This window comes from Corticium candelabrum, chromosome 3 (assembly GCF_963422355.1).
Source record: "Corticium candelabrum chromosome 3, ooCorCand1.1, whole genome shotgun sequence".
In the NCBI taxonomy this organism is placed as follows: domain Eukaryota; kingdom Metazoa; phylum Porifera; class Homoscleromorpha; order Homosclerophorida; family Plakinidae; genus Corticium; species Corticium candelabrum.
The window spans coordinates 1,075,117-1,094,569 of record NC_085087.1 but is presented as its reverse complement, the minus strand read 5'-3'; the positions used below and the strand labels follow the sequence as shown (position 1 = coordinate 1,094,569).

General features: G+C 40.7%; 1 protein-coding gene across 1 annotated transcript; it reads left to right on the top strand.

The window, feature by feature from the left end:
- The first annotated feature begins 2,185 nt into the window (after nucleotides 1-2,185).
- LOC134177031 (omega-amidase NIT2-like) lies at nucleotides 2,186-15,730 on the top strand. Its single transcript, XM_062643731.1, has 10 exons — nucleotides 2,186-2,638; nucleotides 7,111-7,231; nucleotides 11,388-11,476; nucleotides 11,534-11,627; nucleotides 11,834-11,908; nucleotides 14,339-14,417; nucleotides 14,478-14,493; nucleotides 14,564-14,646; nucleotides 15,229-15,284; nucleotides 15,401-15,730. The coding sequence occupies exons 1-10, from the start codon at nucleotides 2,186-2,188 to the stop codon at nucleotides 15,499-15,501; spliced, it is 1,167 nt and encodes a 388-aa protein (XP_062499715.1). The 3' UTR covers nucleotides 15,502-15,730.
- Nucleotides 15,731-19,453: the final 3,723 nt, after the last annotated feature.

Here is a 19,453-nt window from a genome sequence, read left to right as displayed (position 1 = left end):
TGAAAAGTATTGGAGGATATGAAGTCAGCTTGGCAGCAATCTATGCTCCACTATCCTACAGTGAACATGAGACATTTCTGACTGATCTGAATCAAGGGCTTAGGCGATATGACAATCACATTATATGTAGAGACTTTAACTGTGTAATAGACCCAAAGAAAGACAAAATCTGTTCATTCCTCAGTCAACCTCTTGCTGCTAGTATCAATGCCATACAGAAGTTTATTGCCGACTTCAATCTTGAAGATGTATATAGGAAAATGAACTCAGGTATTCCAGGTTTTACATGGGTACAAGAACACAGTGGTGTGGCAGAAAGGATTGATATGTTTCTGGTTTCTAAAGACATTAGTCATGATATATGTGACATTTCTGTTACTCCAGCTGCCTTCAGGGATTATAGCAGCATTATGATGTCCATACTAGGTTCAAAGTCTAAAGCTACAAAAGACAAGCATAGAAATGTAATACGTTATTTCTGCAAGAGGAATGCTTTCGTATTCAAATTATATTGCTCTGTGGGAACACTGACATCAGCAAAAATATCGGTTTTGAATTAATTATGGAATGGTAGGATAGTGGAAAGTCTTGGATAAGAGAATTATGTATAAAGTATGGCATTATCAGACACAAAGACAAACACAGCATAGACGTAACATTGAAATGTTTCTGCAAAAGGCAGATTTACGTGCACAGAATGGTCATCTGTCTGCAATCAGAGATATGGAAAAGTACAAGCCTCTGTTGACAAAACTTGACAGAGAAGAAATCTGTGGACATCATGTACGCTGTTGAACAGAATGGCAGGAACATGGGGAAACATCACAAAAACCTCTGCTTCAACTGAGAAACGTCAAGCCGGTAAACACCAATTCTGTCAATTGAAAACCGACATTGGAATGGCAAAAACACAAACCAACTGCTGTCAACGGATGTAATTTTTACGGAGAACTATATATATATATATCAACAAGAGACAACTTGCTCCAATGCCAGATGACACTTTCTCAGCAAGCTAGATACTGTATTAAATGGCAATAACCAAGTTTCATGTGAGGGTCCTCTGTCATTAGAGAAACTTACTAGATCCATGAGACAGCTCAAGACAGGAAAAGCTTTGGGACTGGATGGACTGCTTGTTGAGTTTTATCGTGCATTTTGGGATTGCCTCAAAGAGGACCTTGTTCAAATGGTTAATGAAGTCAACATCTCAGGATCTTTTTCATCAAGTCAAAGAACGAGTGTTATTAGATTACTTTACAAGGGTGGAGATTGCAAGAGCCTCTCAAGCTGGAGGCCTATCAGTCTTTTGAATACAGATTATAGAATCATTTCTAGAGCTTTAGCCAACCGTCTCAAGCATGTTCTACCGCAACTTATTTATCTCAATCAGACTTGCTGCATTTTAAAGAGAACTATTTCTGACAACTGTGCCATAGTCAGGGACATCATTCAGCACTGTGAAGCTATTTCTCTTGATTAAACGAAGGCATTTAATAGAGTTGACTGGCGATATTTATTTACCATACTGGAGAAGTTTAGTTTTGGTCCTAGTTTTATTGTCTGGATCAGGCTTCTATATCACAATATCGTTTCCCATGTCATTGTAAATAATTTCCTGATCGCCAAGGTACCACTACCAAGAGGAGTATGCCAAGGTTGCCCATTGTCACCACTGCTGTATGTGCTGAGTGCAGAACCTTTTGGCCTAAGCTATTCGTGCAAATGTAAGAATAGAAGGAATTTACGTGTCAGACACAATGCACTCAGTCAAAGTTTCAGCATATGCAGATGATACAACCTGCTTTGTTTTAAATAACGAGAGTTTGCAGCTCTCAATGAGGAGCTACAACTATATGAATTGGCAGCAGGAGCAAGACTGAATCGTATGAAGAAAAAAGTCAAAGAAGTATGGCTAGGATCTTGGCACTCACGTCAAGATGCACCGTTACAAATAGACTGGACCTCAGAAAGCATAAGAATTTTGGGACTGACATACTCAAGAACCTATTTCAATACGGTGTCGACGAACTGGAAGGATATCCTACAATGACTTCAAACAGCAGTAGCAGTGTGGGAAAAGAGATCTATCCAGTTACGGGAGGTCCAAAGTGCTGCAAAGATTTGCCCTGTCCAAGGTATATTACGCAGCACATGTTTTGCAATGCCACAGCACCTAATGAAAATGTTTGAAAATGCGATCTGGTCATTTGTCTGGCAGAAGCGTCAGTCTCTTGTAAAGCGTGGAGTGTGCATAGCATCAAAGGATTTTGGAGGACTAGATGTAGCACAACTCCCATCTAGGATAAATGTAATTCAAATTCAGAGTCTGAAGAGGTTATTCACGGCAAGTGTTTACACAGATTGGATGAACTATCATTTCTACTGGTTTCGAAATATTGGGGGTTTATACAGGTTAGGGATACGAGCTTTCAGTGCAGCTAACTGGGAACCATCATGTCGGCTTGTGGCAGTACTACCACCCTTTTACCGTCATCTGCTAAAGCTGTGGCAGAAATGTGGAGGAACAAGAAAGCCAGTGAAACCACATTTCTATGAAGAAGCATGTGCAAAAGCACAGTGGGGCAATGCTCTTATTACAGATGAACATAATCAGCCAAGGTCCGGATACATAACAGTACATGACGTTTACAGTAAACTGAGACTACCATCAAATACAGTGTTTTATTCAGTATATTCAGCTTTAGACAGGACCATTCCTCAGCACTGGCGGACTCTGCCAAAAGCATCATGCTGTTTTCAGAATAGATGGATGCTGGAGCTACACTTATTTATGAATAGAAATAGTTCTACTCCAATACAAGATGCCTCAACAAAGACAGCGTATGAACATTTCTAAGCCTCGTTTACAGAAAGTTCCCTTTGTTATGAGAGGTGGAATGCTGTTATGTCAATTTCGGAGATGCAATGGAAAGAACTCTGGTTAATACCATCAGTGCATTCAATGACATCATATCAAAAGACATATTCTGGAAAATGTTGCATAGGGTATGGCCAACACAGCACAAACTTTTTATCTGTAGTCTAAGTGATGATGAGGTGTGTTTGGCCTGCAACACGCAAAAAGATACTGTTGACCATGTTTTCATCGACTGCTGCAAATGGCAGGATATTCTACAAATTGCACAAAAATATCTCTGTCAACATGGGGTAAAAATATCAAGAAGTACCAACATTTTTGAGCAACTTTTACTAGCGAAAAGTCGAAAAGAAAAGATCTACTTCAGTGTGCTGCTAACAACTTACTACACGAAGAGACAGACACTGCGGCCTCAAGCAATAGTTGCATCATATATTTATAGTTACGATTAGTTGAACGAAAAATTGTGGTATACTAGTTTCAATGTAATCCGTATTATCACTGAGTCTTATGGACTCTTTAAAAAACAGAATGTATATGTATGTACTTATGTATGCTGGTCGGGTGATTAGGATGCCAGATTCAAGAATCCCTAAACATCTTTTTGTATGTATGGACATCTTAAAGAAGGAAGGAGACATCAAGGCGGTCCAAAATTGAGATTCAAAGGCTCTTAAGGACAATCTAAGGGAAAACCTGAAGGTACTACACATAGATGTGCAACAATGGGAAGAACAGGCACTGAGTCGTGCAGATTGGAGGAAGTCCATTAAGGAAGGATGCAGCAATTTCGAGAATGAGCGAGTCAAGCATGCTAAGTTCAAATGTGGTCTTCGAAAAGGTTGTTTGTTTGCTAGACTTGCCAACCAACAAGCTAGTGTGGAAGTGTGATGTGTGTGAGTGTGTGCTCTTGTCAAAGGCAGGTTATGTGAACCATCTTAAGGCCCATGAGAACAATTAGAAGAAAAGCTAACGATGCCAGCCTACCTCCCCAGCCAGGCAACAACTCCTGTGTAGTTTGAAGGAAACCTACAAATCAGCATCTGAGCTGAAGCGGCATATGCTGGTACACAAGAAAGCTATAAAGCATCCCGATCCAATCAATGCAGTCAAAACAACGGAGTTCATATGTCAAATATGCTTGATACCAATGAACTTGAAGGCTGGTCTCAAGAGTCATCTCAGAGGCCATGAATGTAGAAATGAAACAGCTGTGTTGAGAAATAGAGACGGCTTTCATCTGTAGAAGATGTAGCAATTACCATGTAAAAATGTATGTATGTATGTATTTATATATAAGTACCGTTACCCTGCACTATGGGCGGTAGCAGTTTGCACGTTTAGACTTATTAGATGAGGATAATGCAAAAATGAATTTTGCCAGTCCATTATTTTGGCAAGTTTTCAATGTCCTAAATTGTTAGAATAATAATTGTTAGTGTGCGCTAGCATTTTGTAACCACGCTTACTTAGTGCACTTTAGAATGTACCATATATGCGTCTTATTGCTATGCATCTTACACACTCCAGCCAGCACATTGCATTTTGTATTTACTCAAGCCAGAATTTTGTCTTTAGTATCTTAATCTCAGACTCTGCTTACATATTATAATAATTTTATGCGTGATCTATTTGTGGAGAATGACGCCACTTGTGACACACGGATGGACGCAGCCCAGTGAGCTGGCTTACTCTGACTGCAGCGGACGCATCTTGCACTTGGCCAGTTGTAGGAATAAAGAATTGCGTACAGTAGCAGGTGTCACATCCGAATACTCGGTTAATTGATAACAAACTCTAGCGCATCTCATTTTAGGCCATCAAAGTTTCGATTCTGACCATCGGAAGCAGTCTAGGCAAAATCCAACTTGACCGTTTATCTCAAACGGTCGATCGCGAGCCGCCCGCCGCATTTTGTGACAATCCAAGAGCAATGTCATGTCGATCCGCACGTTACAGACATACATACAGACGGAAGTGAGGTTTGGCATATTGTAGTATAGGATCTATATATAATTGCGCTAGCGCCGCTTCCGTCCATCTGTCCTGACCATGAGGGAAGTTGCATCATGCTATAGACAGGAAGTAGCATCATGCTATAAACAGGAAGTAGACAAGTCATGAGTGCGGCAGATGGGTGGATGGATGTAGGGCGCGTGCAATTGGGCTCTTCCAGAAGAGGGACTGTGTGCAAGCTTCTCTCCCAACTCCTGCAGTTCTGCCATGCCACTATAGTCGGAAGAGCCACCTCTACCGACTCGGCCGCTGGTTGGAAGAGCATGCCCTTCTTCCAGTCTCTACCATCGCTGAGCTGGAAGAGAGGCGTGTTCTTCCAGGCTCTTCTGGAAGGGGCTGAAAGAGCCCAATCGAACGCCCCCCCCCCTAGCCTTGCCCCAGATGCAGTGTGGATTGCAGCCCCAGATGTGCTGCCATTACCACTATGTCTGGTTCGGTATTACTTTCTGGGCGGGAGTAAGTATGTAATCTAATTGTTCAGCGCGTGTCATACTAATGATATGAGCTAGGAACTGAGCTTTTGATTGGACTTTGGCATTGTTCTAGCCTCTGTACTAGCCGGCATTGCAATTTTAGGCCGCTGTCAAACGTTGGTAGAAGATTGCAGCTATGTTAGGAGCGTAGCAGTGGAATGGCAGATAGAAATGGCACTTGCAGTGCATCATATGCCTTTGAACCTGTACACAGGTTCCCAGTTGTAGCTGCAATACATCATATGCCTTTACTGCAATGCATTGGACTGCTGCCTATGTACTGCACGCTAATTAGCCAGGAGCCCGCGCTATAGTCATTTCCTGTATCTGCTACGCCAACAAAGTGCACTTTTTAACTGATACTGATCATTTCCTTAGAGACATGATTAGCACTGACTGCAAGGGGCGGTACCGAACCAGACGTAGTGGTGATGGCAGCGCATCCAGGGCTGCAATCCACACTGCATCTATGGCGAGGCTAGGATGGATTGGATCACCAACGCTGCCAGACGGGTGCCATTTCGACTGGCTTGTGCCTGCACTCACGCTCGACTCGTCGGGGACCCCTCTTGACGACTCGACTCGGGTGGGCTTTGTTCCGTTGTGAAAGTGGCATCATACTATAGACAGGAAGTTCACTGCCTGCCACGCGTGCTCGGATTGTCGGGTGGAGGCTAGATCTTTTTAACATTCTAGACGAGATATCCCAGCCTTGAATGTTATCATATATATATATATATATATATATATATATATATATATATATATATATATATATATAAACGAGAGCTGTGTGTGTGTGTGTGTGTGTGTGTGTGTGTGTGTGTGTGTGTGTGTGTGTGTGTGTATGTGTGGTGTGTGTGTGTGTGTGTGTGTGTGTGTGTGTGTGTGTGTGTGTGTGTGTGTGTGTGTGTGTGTGTGTGTGTGTGTGTGTGTGTGTGTGTGTAAATCAGGATCTCCAAGGAGTGTGAGTCCGATCGACCGAATTTGGCTTGCACACGCCGAATCCAGAGGTCAAAAGTGAGGCTGTTGTCGTATTCCGGACTTCTCTCGCGACAACTCTACTTTCTCCCGACAGAACCCGCCTCGAACCCGTATCCGCTCCTGCGTGAATATCACCGTAGCGGCAAATCGGATCTGCACCGAAGTTAAACTGCACATTCTCGACGTTGGACGGTACACACGAAGCATGTCCTTTATTGTGGGCAACATCGAGAAAGGGAACATATTTTTGCTTATATCCGGGTCTTGAGAAACGCTCACAATCGTTTTCCCGTGTACACTCGTCAGAGAGCTGCCACGTTCGATACACCTGTTTCCTGTAATGCCAGCAACGTCTTCGAAGTGACAATGTTAAGCGGGACCATCAAAATGGTCAGAATCAACTCGAGTTGTGACTTGGTATATATCTATGCAGCATGAATGTGGAAGTCACATGCAGTTGCGTACTTATCCGAATAATCAGTTCCCCTCTGAACAAGATTCTTGTCAAATAGATGCCAAGTTCTATACACCTGTTCCTTGCAACGGCAGTAACGTCTTCGAAGTAACACGGGGTCCAACAGGACTGTCGAAATGGCTTCAACAGGATACTACCATCAACAATCCAATCAATGGGAATTTTGGATAACTCTATGAGAATTCTGTTAGGGCTGCTAATTTTGTGAATGAAATATACTTTATGACTAATAATAATAGAAATTATATATGTCTAATATATATTTATTGTATGTTATCTAGGAATGCTTTAATTCACCATATGGAACTCAATACTTTTCTTCTTATTCTGAAGAAACTTCTGGTGATACTGTAGCAACTCTGGCTGAACTGGCAAAGGAGAATAACATTTATCTTATTGGTGGTAGGTTATACGTTTGTGACAATTACTTGATTAGTTTTATCAGCTACTTGATACATTATTATTTTTGTGGTTTATTTAACTACAAACATTATGCTTGAACATTGTGGAAAGTAGGGGTCAAACATTCTACATTGAATGGGAATGACCAACTGCAAGGATCTCCCATAAGACCCATTACCTCTACTCTGGCAGTTAGAGTCACTAGGGACATACTTAGTGTCAGTTGCAAAGTGTATGTGTTCGGTTACAGGAAACGACTACGTGTTGAAGTAGAGACATTAGCCTCGAACTTCCAGACCAGAGAGCACACAAATAGCAGAATCCTATGACATGGGCAATAAATAGTTTCATTATTTATTTGGTCACGTGTTACACAATAGGCAGAGCAAATCGTCTAGTCTGTTATACATATGTCACGTGACCAGCCGGCATTACCGTACCCTAGCGCTTCTGTGCTACGGGTAATGATAGTTTAGATAGTAGACACATTTCACTTAAACTAGAGGCAGATTTATGTATAAAACACGATTGTGATTGAATGCGCTCATTTTACATCATATAAAACTGTCTAATACGGCTTTGTAGGTTGTAAAATTTCGTTGCATTGGAAACAGATATACGTACAGGTTCTTGGCATGTACATAGTCTCGCGTAGCCAGACCCTATCCTCCATCATACTTCCAGGGGGGATGCCTGTGGTGAATTGCCTTTGAAGATTTATATGCTGCATTCCGGAAGACTAAAGACCTCTTTAGTGGTCGATGTTGATGTCTAAAGAAAGGACTAAGCATGCGCTCATGTCAATGGAGATATGATATCGATCGCAATTAGCCACCTATCTAGTGCATATGATATATTTGACAGATGTACGCGTGTCTGAAAGAAATACAGTTAGGAGTACTACACCATACGGAAATTGAAATCGCGTAGTACGACAGATGTCGCCACGCATTGTGTGATTGATGTTCATCACTACTGGGACAACTCACATTTACACCAGCTGCTGCACACGGAAATCGGCCACAATCACACCAATGTACTTGTCATCCAGGGTTCTACCCAGGCATACTAAGGGGTGCCGGGCCGTCACACTTTACTTCTCAAAATGAGATGCCCGCCACGCTTTGGGATTGACCGCCACGCCATGTGAATGAACATTCCAGTTGGCCTCAGCAGATGTGCTATTTACTGTGTCATTTACTGTCTATTTACTGTGCTTTTGTTTCTGTGTTGTTTACTCTAACAGATCTTATTACAAAGCATGATGACTAAATGGGAGGCATCATAATTGAATGAGGATGTGGCATTTCTATATAGACATGCTTGTCGCTTACAAAATATTGATATGCAAACAGCTAATTCTCTTTCCCCAAAGATCATCTTAGAAACAGCCAAGTTATTCTGACCAGGTTAATTATTAATAAGCAGAGGAAGTCACAAAAAACTCACCAGGGCTACATTTTTGACAAATCATAGCCACGTCAAAATCACACCCCTTACAAAGGACTATGGCCCTTTTAGGAAGCTCCGCCCTACCACCACACTTTGCTGAAAACCTGGCTAGAACCCTGTCATCATATCTTAGAAATCCTAGAACAACTGGTTACCTCGCTGTACAGATGCAAGAGTCAATCACATTAGTAACTAGAGTAAAGTTAGTTCCCAAGCATGCTGTTGTCTTCGTTTGTGCGTTGCAGGCATTGTAGCAGCAAGCATTGCCCCACTATTACTCTCGTTTACCAACAATTACTGTAATACGTGGCTACACAATGACCTTGTAAATACATCAAGATGCTATAATTTAGTTTTGTTTCAACTACATATGTTCATCATTTAATCACCTATATTTCAACTGGGAGTTTTGGGCGATCGTAGCTGTCTGAAGTACAGTTTTTGAAAGATATTTAGGCCGAAACCAGACCGACCAGACGGTTTCTACGACCCTGAGTTACGCCTCTGCTAACGTTCACTCTAGACAAAGTGGTCCAGCATGGCCGGACCAGCCGGACCGGCTACTGCAGCCTTGATTGGTGCCTTTCATCACTGGCTTTCACCAATGATACACGTTGACAGTGTGCGTATCAACTGTCCACAAGAAAGAGCCTTCAGAAATCATACGATGAGTGGTGACATTGGTTGTATTATACGACTTTGATGTTTGTATAATATTGGTTGTATTATACGACTTTGATGTTTGTATAGTGTACTTCTAAACCATATTTCTTTCTGACACACGTACTTGACATCTGTCACGCTCTAGTAAGTATCATACATGTATGTGCTGAAATAATGCGATGCCAATCCAGATGAAAAGCTGTGGCACTGGTTGAAGGTCACCGCTAATCAGCACCATTTTGAAACTCAAGAACCACACTGGGAAGCAGTAGGCAACGCGTATAGACAGGGATCCCCAAGACATGGTCAAAAACTTGATAGCGCGTGTTCCCAGGAGGAATGCGGCGATCCAGAGAGCAAAGGAAAAGGCCACTAAGTACTGAACCATTTTTTAATGTCATTAGTTACAATAAACTTAATTTAACCTGCTTTTATAAAAGTCACAACAAATCTCAGAGAAAGCATAGCTTTTTTAGTCTACTGTTTCAGTCAGTTAGGCACCAAGCGACCCATTCTCACTTTTATTCATATGAAAAGTTCAGGAAAGCATATATTTAACGATAAACCAACCGTAAAAATGTGTTGTTAATACTCTATCTGCAGGAGTCAAATGCAACAAGATTAGTGAAGCAGAACTTACGCAAACTTTAATTCAATTTATGGTTGTGGTCACCTGCACTAGATTTATCTAGGTGGATCTGTAATTATGCCAGTCACTGGATTATACTACATGTAGATGAAAATGTATACATCTGAGTGTTTATTTATGTTAGTTCAATCAATATCTAAGAGTAGATGCAGCATAGATCTTATGGGTCCAGTCTCTAGGGAGGTTGGTCCAATCACCTCTCTTTCTCCGACATGTCAGTATACCCCGGAAATACCAGCATCCTAGTAATGCAGCTAAATGCATGGAAATATGGTGCAACATAAAACAGATTTGACTAATTGAGAAGAAAGAACTGAATCAGAATCTGAAGAATCAAAATTCTCTGGCAACGGTTTATACATTACAAAGAGTTCTTGCATCTCGTGCTCAGCAGCAGCAGAAAGAGAGCGAGCCAAAAATAATAAGTACTTACAAAATCCACCGATTTAGGTTATCTCTTTCGACCATTTGCCATTGAAGTAGTTGGACGATGGAGTAACGATGCAGAATCAATTCTTTTCGATGCCTCAAAAGTAGCTGCTCTTACACCTGGAATGTCATCCAGCCAGTTTGTTAATTCCTCGAGGCGTCACGTGCGTCTAACTTTACAAAGACAGAACTGTGACATCATAAACCAGAAGATATCTTCTATTATCGGAAAATGACCACATGAGCCCAATGAAGAACAGACTGAAGTAATTAGGTGTTTTGGACTAGACTTTACCTAGAGTGTTATAATGTCTGTGTTGGTGTTGTAAGTTTTAGTTAAGAGTTATCCTTGTTTGCGTTTTGTGAGTAATGTTAGAGCTAGCTAGACTTTTACTTTGACATTTACATTTACAGTAGTGTTACATTTACTTGTTTTACTGAGTTCCATGTATGTGTTGAAAAATATTTCATATATATATAAGAGGGAGGGAGGGAGGGAGGGAGGGATACTTGTCGAATCCATGCATCTTTGCCTAATAAAGTTGGGCCAGAGCTGCTGCTACAAGTGGAAGAGACAATTGACGTCTATCCGGGGTGTCTACCAACATTTTCAACTTCTTACATACGGGATGTACTGCTTAACTATTTCTGATGTACGATATTGGTTGCTTTCATGTGATTGGCTACATGTACGTGCACATGTATGTACAGTGATCTGGTTCATTAGTACAATAAATTGTTGGATTGTCATTGTGTTGCATACATGGTGTACGTGTACAAGTGCCAGTCTGACAATTGGGACCACCTTAATTAGGGGCAGTTGATCAAGGACAGTCCATTAATTGGGTAGTGATAGTTCTCAGGTTCCACTGTACTTTGTAGTGATGCTTTTTTCTTGGTTATTGTTTATGATGACCATAAATCAGTATTGTATGTGTGTGCTAGCTGTTTGTTTTTGTGTAGGTTCAATTCCCGAGAAAGATGGAGATGCTTTTTATAACACCTGCACTGTTTTTTGTCCAACTGGTCAGATGATTGCCAAGCACAGAAAAGTTCTTAATTAATTTCTGGTGGTGTTAACATGATGTTAAAGCATTTTGAATTCATAGATTCACTTGTTTGACATTGACATTCCTGGTAAAATCACATTTAAAGAGTCTGATGTGCTAAGCTGTGGACAGTCCTTGACAATGTTTGATATTGGTATGTATTTGAATGTTATAAGCATATAGTCAGGAATGGAAGATAGTACAGTTGCCAATGTGCCATTAATACTGTAGACAATTTTTGAATGATATTTTTGTAAAGTAATGCCTGGTTTGTGCATTGGGTGAGTAAATGACATTTCTTGACAGTATATGCCGCTATCCATCTCTGGCATCTATTGTTGATTTGCCTCTTCATTGTAGAGTCATGTACAGTGGGCATTGGTATCTGCTATGATGTGAGGTTTGCTGAGCTAGCACATGCATACTCAGCGTTAGGTAAGAACGTTTGTGTTCAATTGTATTGTCTCCTGTTTAACATCTTGTACGAATATATTCTAACGAATTGTTAAGTGACGTTCATATGACAATTATAGATTGAGTGTTATTCAATTAGTGGGTTCTCATTTTCATGTTTAGAGAGGAACATCATACTTGATTTCTATAGCTATACTCTTAATCCTGACTAGTATGTCTAGCTAGCTAAAGTCTGTTCGATTATTGGAGAGGACGTGGGAACTGCGGTTAATAGATAAGGAATTGAAGAGCAGAGATGGGCGTTGTTAATTCCGTCTAGTGAAATAAACGGTTCCAGTTTAGCTATGAACTTAGGTTCAAAGGTTCAACCAATGCCTCAACTACATACGCTTGCTAGCTGCAGCTGTTTTACTAATCAATCCATAGTTCAAAGTATGTCCCCGTCAGCTTTCAAGTAGTGGGCGTTATAGCGGTGGCTTTGAAGTTATCAGACACCTGGTGTAAATGCAAGAGGAGGGCAGGGCCAAGCGCTTGTCATACAGGAAGTTACAAATTGTGTCGTAATAAAGAACCAATCACAGTATTCATTAACTGATCTGGAACCTCCTCTTTGTGATCTTTCCAATGATGTTGGAATCAACCTGCTAGGACGTCCACTTCAGGAGATACGGGTTTTTCCCACGTCCTCTCTAATATTCGAACAGACTTTAGTGCCATTTTATTGTGGTACAATTAGCCTTTTAGCTTCTCAGTGCCATAAAGATCGAGTATTACAGTGCAGTAATTTGTTATGATGTGCAGCTTACTGGGCTCAGATACATTCTGTCATATGAGCAGAGAACACAAGTATTGGGGAAAACTTGTTTCTAAGTGCTGTCTAAATTAACTCTATTGTAACATGTGGTGGTGCACAAACTGCCAACTTCCTACAAATACGTAAGGAAACCCCAGCATGTGGGACCAGTAATTGTTTGTTGTGAAATATTCTTCTTTTTGAGTCTGTAGAATGGAAAATGTTTTGGTATAACTGTTTTTGCACTAGTAGACGTAAACTAAATACCGAGCTGTTGCATGTCCAAAAACGACCTGAAAGCAATTCAGACAGGGCCACGTACTTTTTAACAAATTTACACTAACTAAGTAGACTTAAATTAATTGCCAACACAATTTTATCCTACACACATTTATTCAACATCATTTGCGGCCTTATTATGAAAATAGCTAAGATTCAATGTGAACATTTATTTTGTTGGCTGCGAAGTCACAGATGAGTACTACAGTTGCCAAGAATGGAATAGACATAACGGCAACGTATTTTTCATAGGGCCATTAATTAAGGTGATTTTTATCAGTTAGTTGACTTACATCTTGTTTTACATCTTAGTGACGCTAGTACAGGCAAGTGTATTATAGGCACTTACTATGATACAGATGCAGGTATTCTAGCTGTGCTTTCATGAAAAGTCTACTATTTTTTTACAATTTCCACAACACTTCCATCCTGTTATAGTGACATTTCTTTATATCTATTGAAGAGGACATGCGAAGAACAGCAGAAGGATGCATTAATCTATTCAAGCACACTATAACAATGATATTGACTTTTGCAGATAAGAGGAGTCAATGAGCACTGTTTTGTATCACAATGTGACTTACTATTTGCTAGTTTCAGAAGTTGGATCATCGGAAGTTCATATGGAAGGGGTTTCGTACACTTGAAGTTATTGCTGGCCTCGTATCATTGGGGTGTCAGTTCAAGTCCCACTTTTGCGGCATTTAATCTTCGCACTATCATGTGGGAAGGAATGATCTTCCTTGCTTTAGCTCGAGGGTTTTCTGTTCTGAGTTTTTTCCTCAAGGACCTCGCATACATTTTGGGGAAGTTCTTAGAAGGGTGCATCTCAATTAACTGCAGGGATGAACCAGAGTCTCCACTTAGGTAGACTGCTGAAGAGTTCTTGTTGTAGAGTAGCTTACTGTGGAGCGACTACTAAAAGAAATATCATGTTTTAGCACTTTAGGCAACACTCAGCATTGTATTTGCACACACACACGCTCAAAGACAGCCATTCAAACACATGATCTGTTCATTAATGACACTGCATTATCCCACTTTAGTCAGTAAAGTCTTGCAAAAATTTGGCCAAATTAGTAGGTTCGATGTGGTTCAAGTCACATAGTATGCAAATCAATGTGACACAATGTTTCATGTTCTTGATGAGTTTTCTGCGGTGTATCAAAACTGCTCAGATATATAGCATTTTGTTGAGTCACAACACTCACGTGATTTTTTCAAATGGTTTGTGATGCTGTGAATTTGGTCTCATTAAGTTTCTTAAAGTGGCTAACAGTAATTTTATATGGTGGAGTCTACAAAACGTCCAGTTAATTAAGTTGCAATTAAAATATACCTTTCCAATAATATTATCATGCAGATTTAAATATATGTAGGCTGCAGATTTTTGGTCTACCCTGGAGCGTTCAACATGATCACAGGGCCACAGCACTGGGAACTACTATTAAGAGCCAGGTACGACATCATTTTAGGCCTTATGTGGTCTTGCTTTAAGTGTGTTTATATTTTTGTTAGAGCTGTAGACAACCAGGTTGACTTGATTCTCATTGTGTAATGCTGCATTGCATTGATAATTAGTCAGTTAATGATTCCCTTTGTAGGTTTATGTTGCTGGAATTTCTCCTGCAAGAGACGAATCAGCATCTTATGTTGCTTGGGGACATAGCACTGTTGTTGATCCATGGTAAGACAGGGCATATCTTTATGCAACTAATATGTTACTCTTGGTATTACTGCTTTTTACACAAACTATTGTTTTGGCTGCAGCCATGTTTCTATACTTCTTGCACTACAAAATTATCTTTTTCACTGTTGTTACTGCTTGGCTGTGTTTGAGAAAGGCAAATGGTTGTACCTGACAGATTACTGAGTTGCCACCTTGATAATTTTGTCTGTGATGCCCTCTCAAGAGTTGCTTTAGTGTTTCTACAGTGTAGAGTACTGTGTCTCTGTATTTACAGAAATGGAGGCAGCCATATTATGAAAAGTTGGATTTATAAGTCCCAGTGATGCTGTTGCATGTGTGTTTGGTACAACCTCACTTGCAGATTTTTGGTCAAAAAATTGTCTGCTTTGTTCAGAAGCATGTGTTAGTGTTGTTGCTTGATTGTGTTTTGATATTTTAGCAGCTTACAATTAGACATTTACAAATTCTGTGTTGATATGAATTAATTATGCTTACAGGAATTTGTTTGTTTGCTATATATTACAGTTGATACTGATTTTTAGTAATTTGAATGTTGTAGTACTGCATCTACTGTCATAGGGGTGCTGTGATTGCTACAACAGATCATCAGGAAGCTATTGTCTATGCTGATATAGGTTAGAACATTGGCTTGTGGTGAGATAACTATTAATGTGCAATCTTGAACACATGGTTTATATAGTTACATTAAATCATCTAAGGCAAATTTGGGCATTATTTTTTGCTTATCTAGATCTTTCAAAGGTGGTAGATGTTCGTTCAGCTATTCCTATTAGAGAGCAACGACAAAGTTCTGTCTATCCGACTGTTTGTTCTCAGTCGTCAACTCAATAGTTTGTTTCAATTCTCAGACTGACATATATTATTAGTGGCCTAGTGAAACTTTATCAGTGCAAATCAATCTATTAAGCTACGAGCGTAAAAGAAGGACACCACAATGAGTGGTGGACTGCTTCGCGAGAAGCTCACTCTAAACGGGTTGAATTGACTTCCGGTCTGTCTGTCGGTATGTCGCTATGTACCTATGTTTGTTTGTTTGTAAGCGTGTGTCACACTCGGGGAGTTTGTCGAGCCAATCAGCAATCGTTTTGGGACGCGAAACGTAGATGACGTAACCATAACATATCGGCGTGAATCACTCTCGGGAATTTGTTGAGCCAATCAGCTGTCTTTTGGGACACCAGCAATGGGTGACGTAACAATCCCGCGCATTATGACAGAAAAGCCGAGATGTCGTAAACCTCCATTTTACGGTCAAACTGTCGTCAAACAGAGAAGCGCAAACTAAAGATCAGGTAATAGTTGTTCGTGTTTGTTACTTTTACGAAAGAATCGCAAAACAAACGAATTTATCGTTCTACAAGAAGCCAAGCGAAGGTCCCATGGGACCATGCATCTAGCTAGGCACCGTTGCATACGCACCACCAACATGTCATCCGCGATCTTCAAGAGAGCAATATATTCTAAGTAGGACTGATGATGAACGATCGTCGTCGTCTTGCAAGAAAGATTCGTAGGAAACGTTGACGCTGCTTAATTAATATCTTCTGGATCCGGTCGCTAGATGTACATGATGTCGCTTCACAGTATATTCTATGCAGCTAGGAGACGTACACCGATCTCTAGCTACAACGAAATAGCGGAAAGAAAGATGGCGACGATTCAATAAAAGTATGATAATTTGATAGTCCATCTCAATAGTTAATTAATTTATTAACTTCCAGTGATACAAGAGCGCTATACATGCAGAATTGAGACATAACGTGGATAACAAGCCCGCGCCGTGCAGGAGTTGCGTAGCTGTGTGAATTCGAAGTAGTGTGGGACATTGATGGTATTTAGTTAATTATCTTTAATCACATTGATAAATCCAGGTGTTTTCAAAGAATTGCCGTTTACATTCTAGCATCAATTACGCTAATAATTAATATGATTAATTAATAATAATGACAATAATTTAACAAAATTTAATAAATATACATTGATATTTACAATAAATACACACACACACACACACACACACACACACACACACACACACACAACGTCACTTCTGTCACTTGTGCTAAATTCGAAGTGTAGTGTGGGAATTGATGATATTTAGTTAATTATCTTTAATCACATCGACGCATCCTGGTGTTTTCAAAGAATTATACATTCAAGCAACAAGCTAATGAATAAATAATGATAATGACAGTAAATAGACAAAAATTAATAAAATGTACATTAATATTTATAATAAATACACACGTGCCACACCCACACACACGCACACACACACCACACACACACACACACACGCACACACACACCACACACACACACACACACACACACACACACGCATGTACACACACACACACACACACACAAACAAGCAAACACACACACGCGCGCTCGTAGCTCTGAAGCGACGGTGTAAACACAGCTTCATTTACTAGTAATAATATGGCAACTATAGAAGTTTGACTTTTCTTGGTTTCGTAAATATGCATATGTATTTGCAACACGGCGACACCTTCACTGTCGAGGTTCTGGTGTGCGAGCAAAATTCGACAGCACTGGGACTCACCGCTTGGAGAAACCTGGTACACACACACATCTAAAAGATCCTAAATGTCAGGAGCTGCCTCTCAGAGGTCACGCCTCCCCAGCTGTTAAGCTGGGCCTGCGCCAGCAAACTCCTGGAGCTGGGCCAGGCACTCGCAAGAGCATCGACTTGTGAAGCCAACTGTGGTGTGAGCACCCAAAGTCTCACCAGGACCCCAGTGGCTGATGTCATGCCACGGCTGATGGTCGCTTAGGACCCCAGTCAACGACCAGGTACTTATTCATACTCCTGAGTCGAGAGAAGCAAACGTGTGTTAGTTTTCTTGCTTAAGAAGTTAAGCCATAGCTCGCCATCACTGTGATTTGAACTTGCAACCCTTCAAAGTCCCAGATGTACGTACTCGGTAAGATGACTAATCGGTAGACTTTCTTGCCCTCGATGTAATCTCTGAGTCCGTTCGGATTTTGGTAGTAGAACGTCATCTATGTAGCCTTGCTTTAATTAAATTAAAGTTTTGGTGGCCGTGACAAGAGATCTTTTGGGCTGATGCTCCATGTTTCTGTCATTGTGATTGAAAAATATAAGACCTGCCTTGTTTGTGTTGTAATGGTGCAACCATGCAGGCTGAGAACACTGTAGGTCGGTTTGATCTAATACTTGCTTTCTCTCCTTTCTTTCTTTTCTCGTCTTTTTCATCTTTTCCATTTTCTCAGCTTCCTCATTCAACTCTGTTACTGCATATACAGCGTCCACTATTAATGGATCTCCACTTAACACAATCTTGGGCAATGTGCATCTCTGTTGAGCTCACAAATATCGACCCATCTCAGCTTCAGGCCGCCTGCAGAACGCTTACCCCTTTTAATCTTGCAAACCAGCAGGTGCCTTGGAATACAGTGAGACTCCATCCTGGCTCGGTGGCCTGGCCACCTTAAAACCTTCTCTTCCTGATCATTGTTTCCACAGTCTCAAATACTTGCCTTAACCAGAACATCAGTATTCCTCTGCTTCTCTCATCTACTGATATGCCCAAGATGATTCTTAAGCAACGCATGCAGAGACCCTGCAGTCTTGATGTGCTGAGACAGAGGTGTCTAAGCCTCACTGCCATAAAGAAGAGTTGGTATAATGATAAAACTTCCTACGTATTCACACTTCTCCACAATATCTACAAGCTTATCTGTGATCTGGACTCTTCTTGGAGGTTGTTGTTGGTGTTAGTATTCACTCTTCTCCACAACATCTACAGACAGGCTCATCTGTGCTCTGTAAACCGACTCTTATTGGACGTTGTTGTTCTTAGTCAATGCTTAGAATTTTTGTCGTTTGGGCACTGATGGAAGGCCCATTTAGTTCCAGCTCAGATATAGACGTTATAACATCTCCAACTTATCCATGGAGTTGCTGAGCAGACACGTGTGATCTGCATACTCGTGCAAGATCTGAGATCAAGGTTTGATCTCTTATCTGTTTCTGTTCCCCACTAGCTGGATCAGCTTTTGTGTTGAACAAGATGGTAATTCCATTCCCCGGGCGCTTCTGCAGAGACATGTTAACCGCAGTGTGGAAAATAACGGTAGGACATAGGACAATGTCCCACCAAATGTGTTTGTCCAACCAAATATTGCACCAGTATTAGGATGTGTTTGCACAAAACCCATCGGTGCGCATAGATGATAGTATAAACCTTGTCTTTTAGCACGTGATGACCTTTCCAGTGGTGTTTCTGTTATCCTAGCGTGCTTTATCCAGAGAAAACCTTAGTTGCCTTTAACGCCATTTCTCCCTGGAAGTTGGTTATTAATAATTGCATGCAAAATGGCTACAGTAGGGGAGGCACTTAGTTATACATGTTGTTGTTTGCGGGCTCAGTAGGGTTTGACTAATTGTATTATTGCACTCCACTCTTTATAATACCAATGACACATAGATAACATAAGACTAACTTACCACATGCCACATATCCCCTTTCCCAGCTCTTGAAAGCAAAACATCTAACTGAAACTTGTGTAACTCTAACACTCAGCACTCTATAGTCACACTTTAAATTATAAAGCTAGTTTCTGTGGTGGCTTCACAACTCGACCACTTCTTGTTGTTAGTCCTGGTTGGATTAAACGTGGATGTGGCACTGGACTTTCTGTTGGTGTTGGTTCTTCTGTGTTCTTATCGTTATTCAGTTCTTCTGGTACTGGTTCTTTTTGTTGATGATGATCTTTACTATGTGTCGTCTGT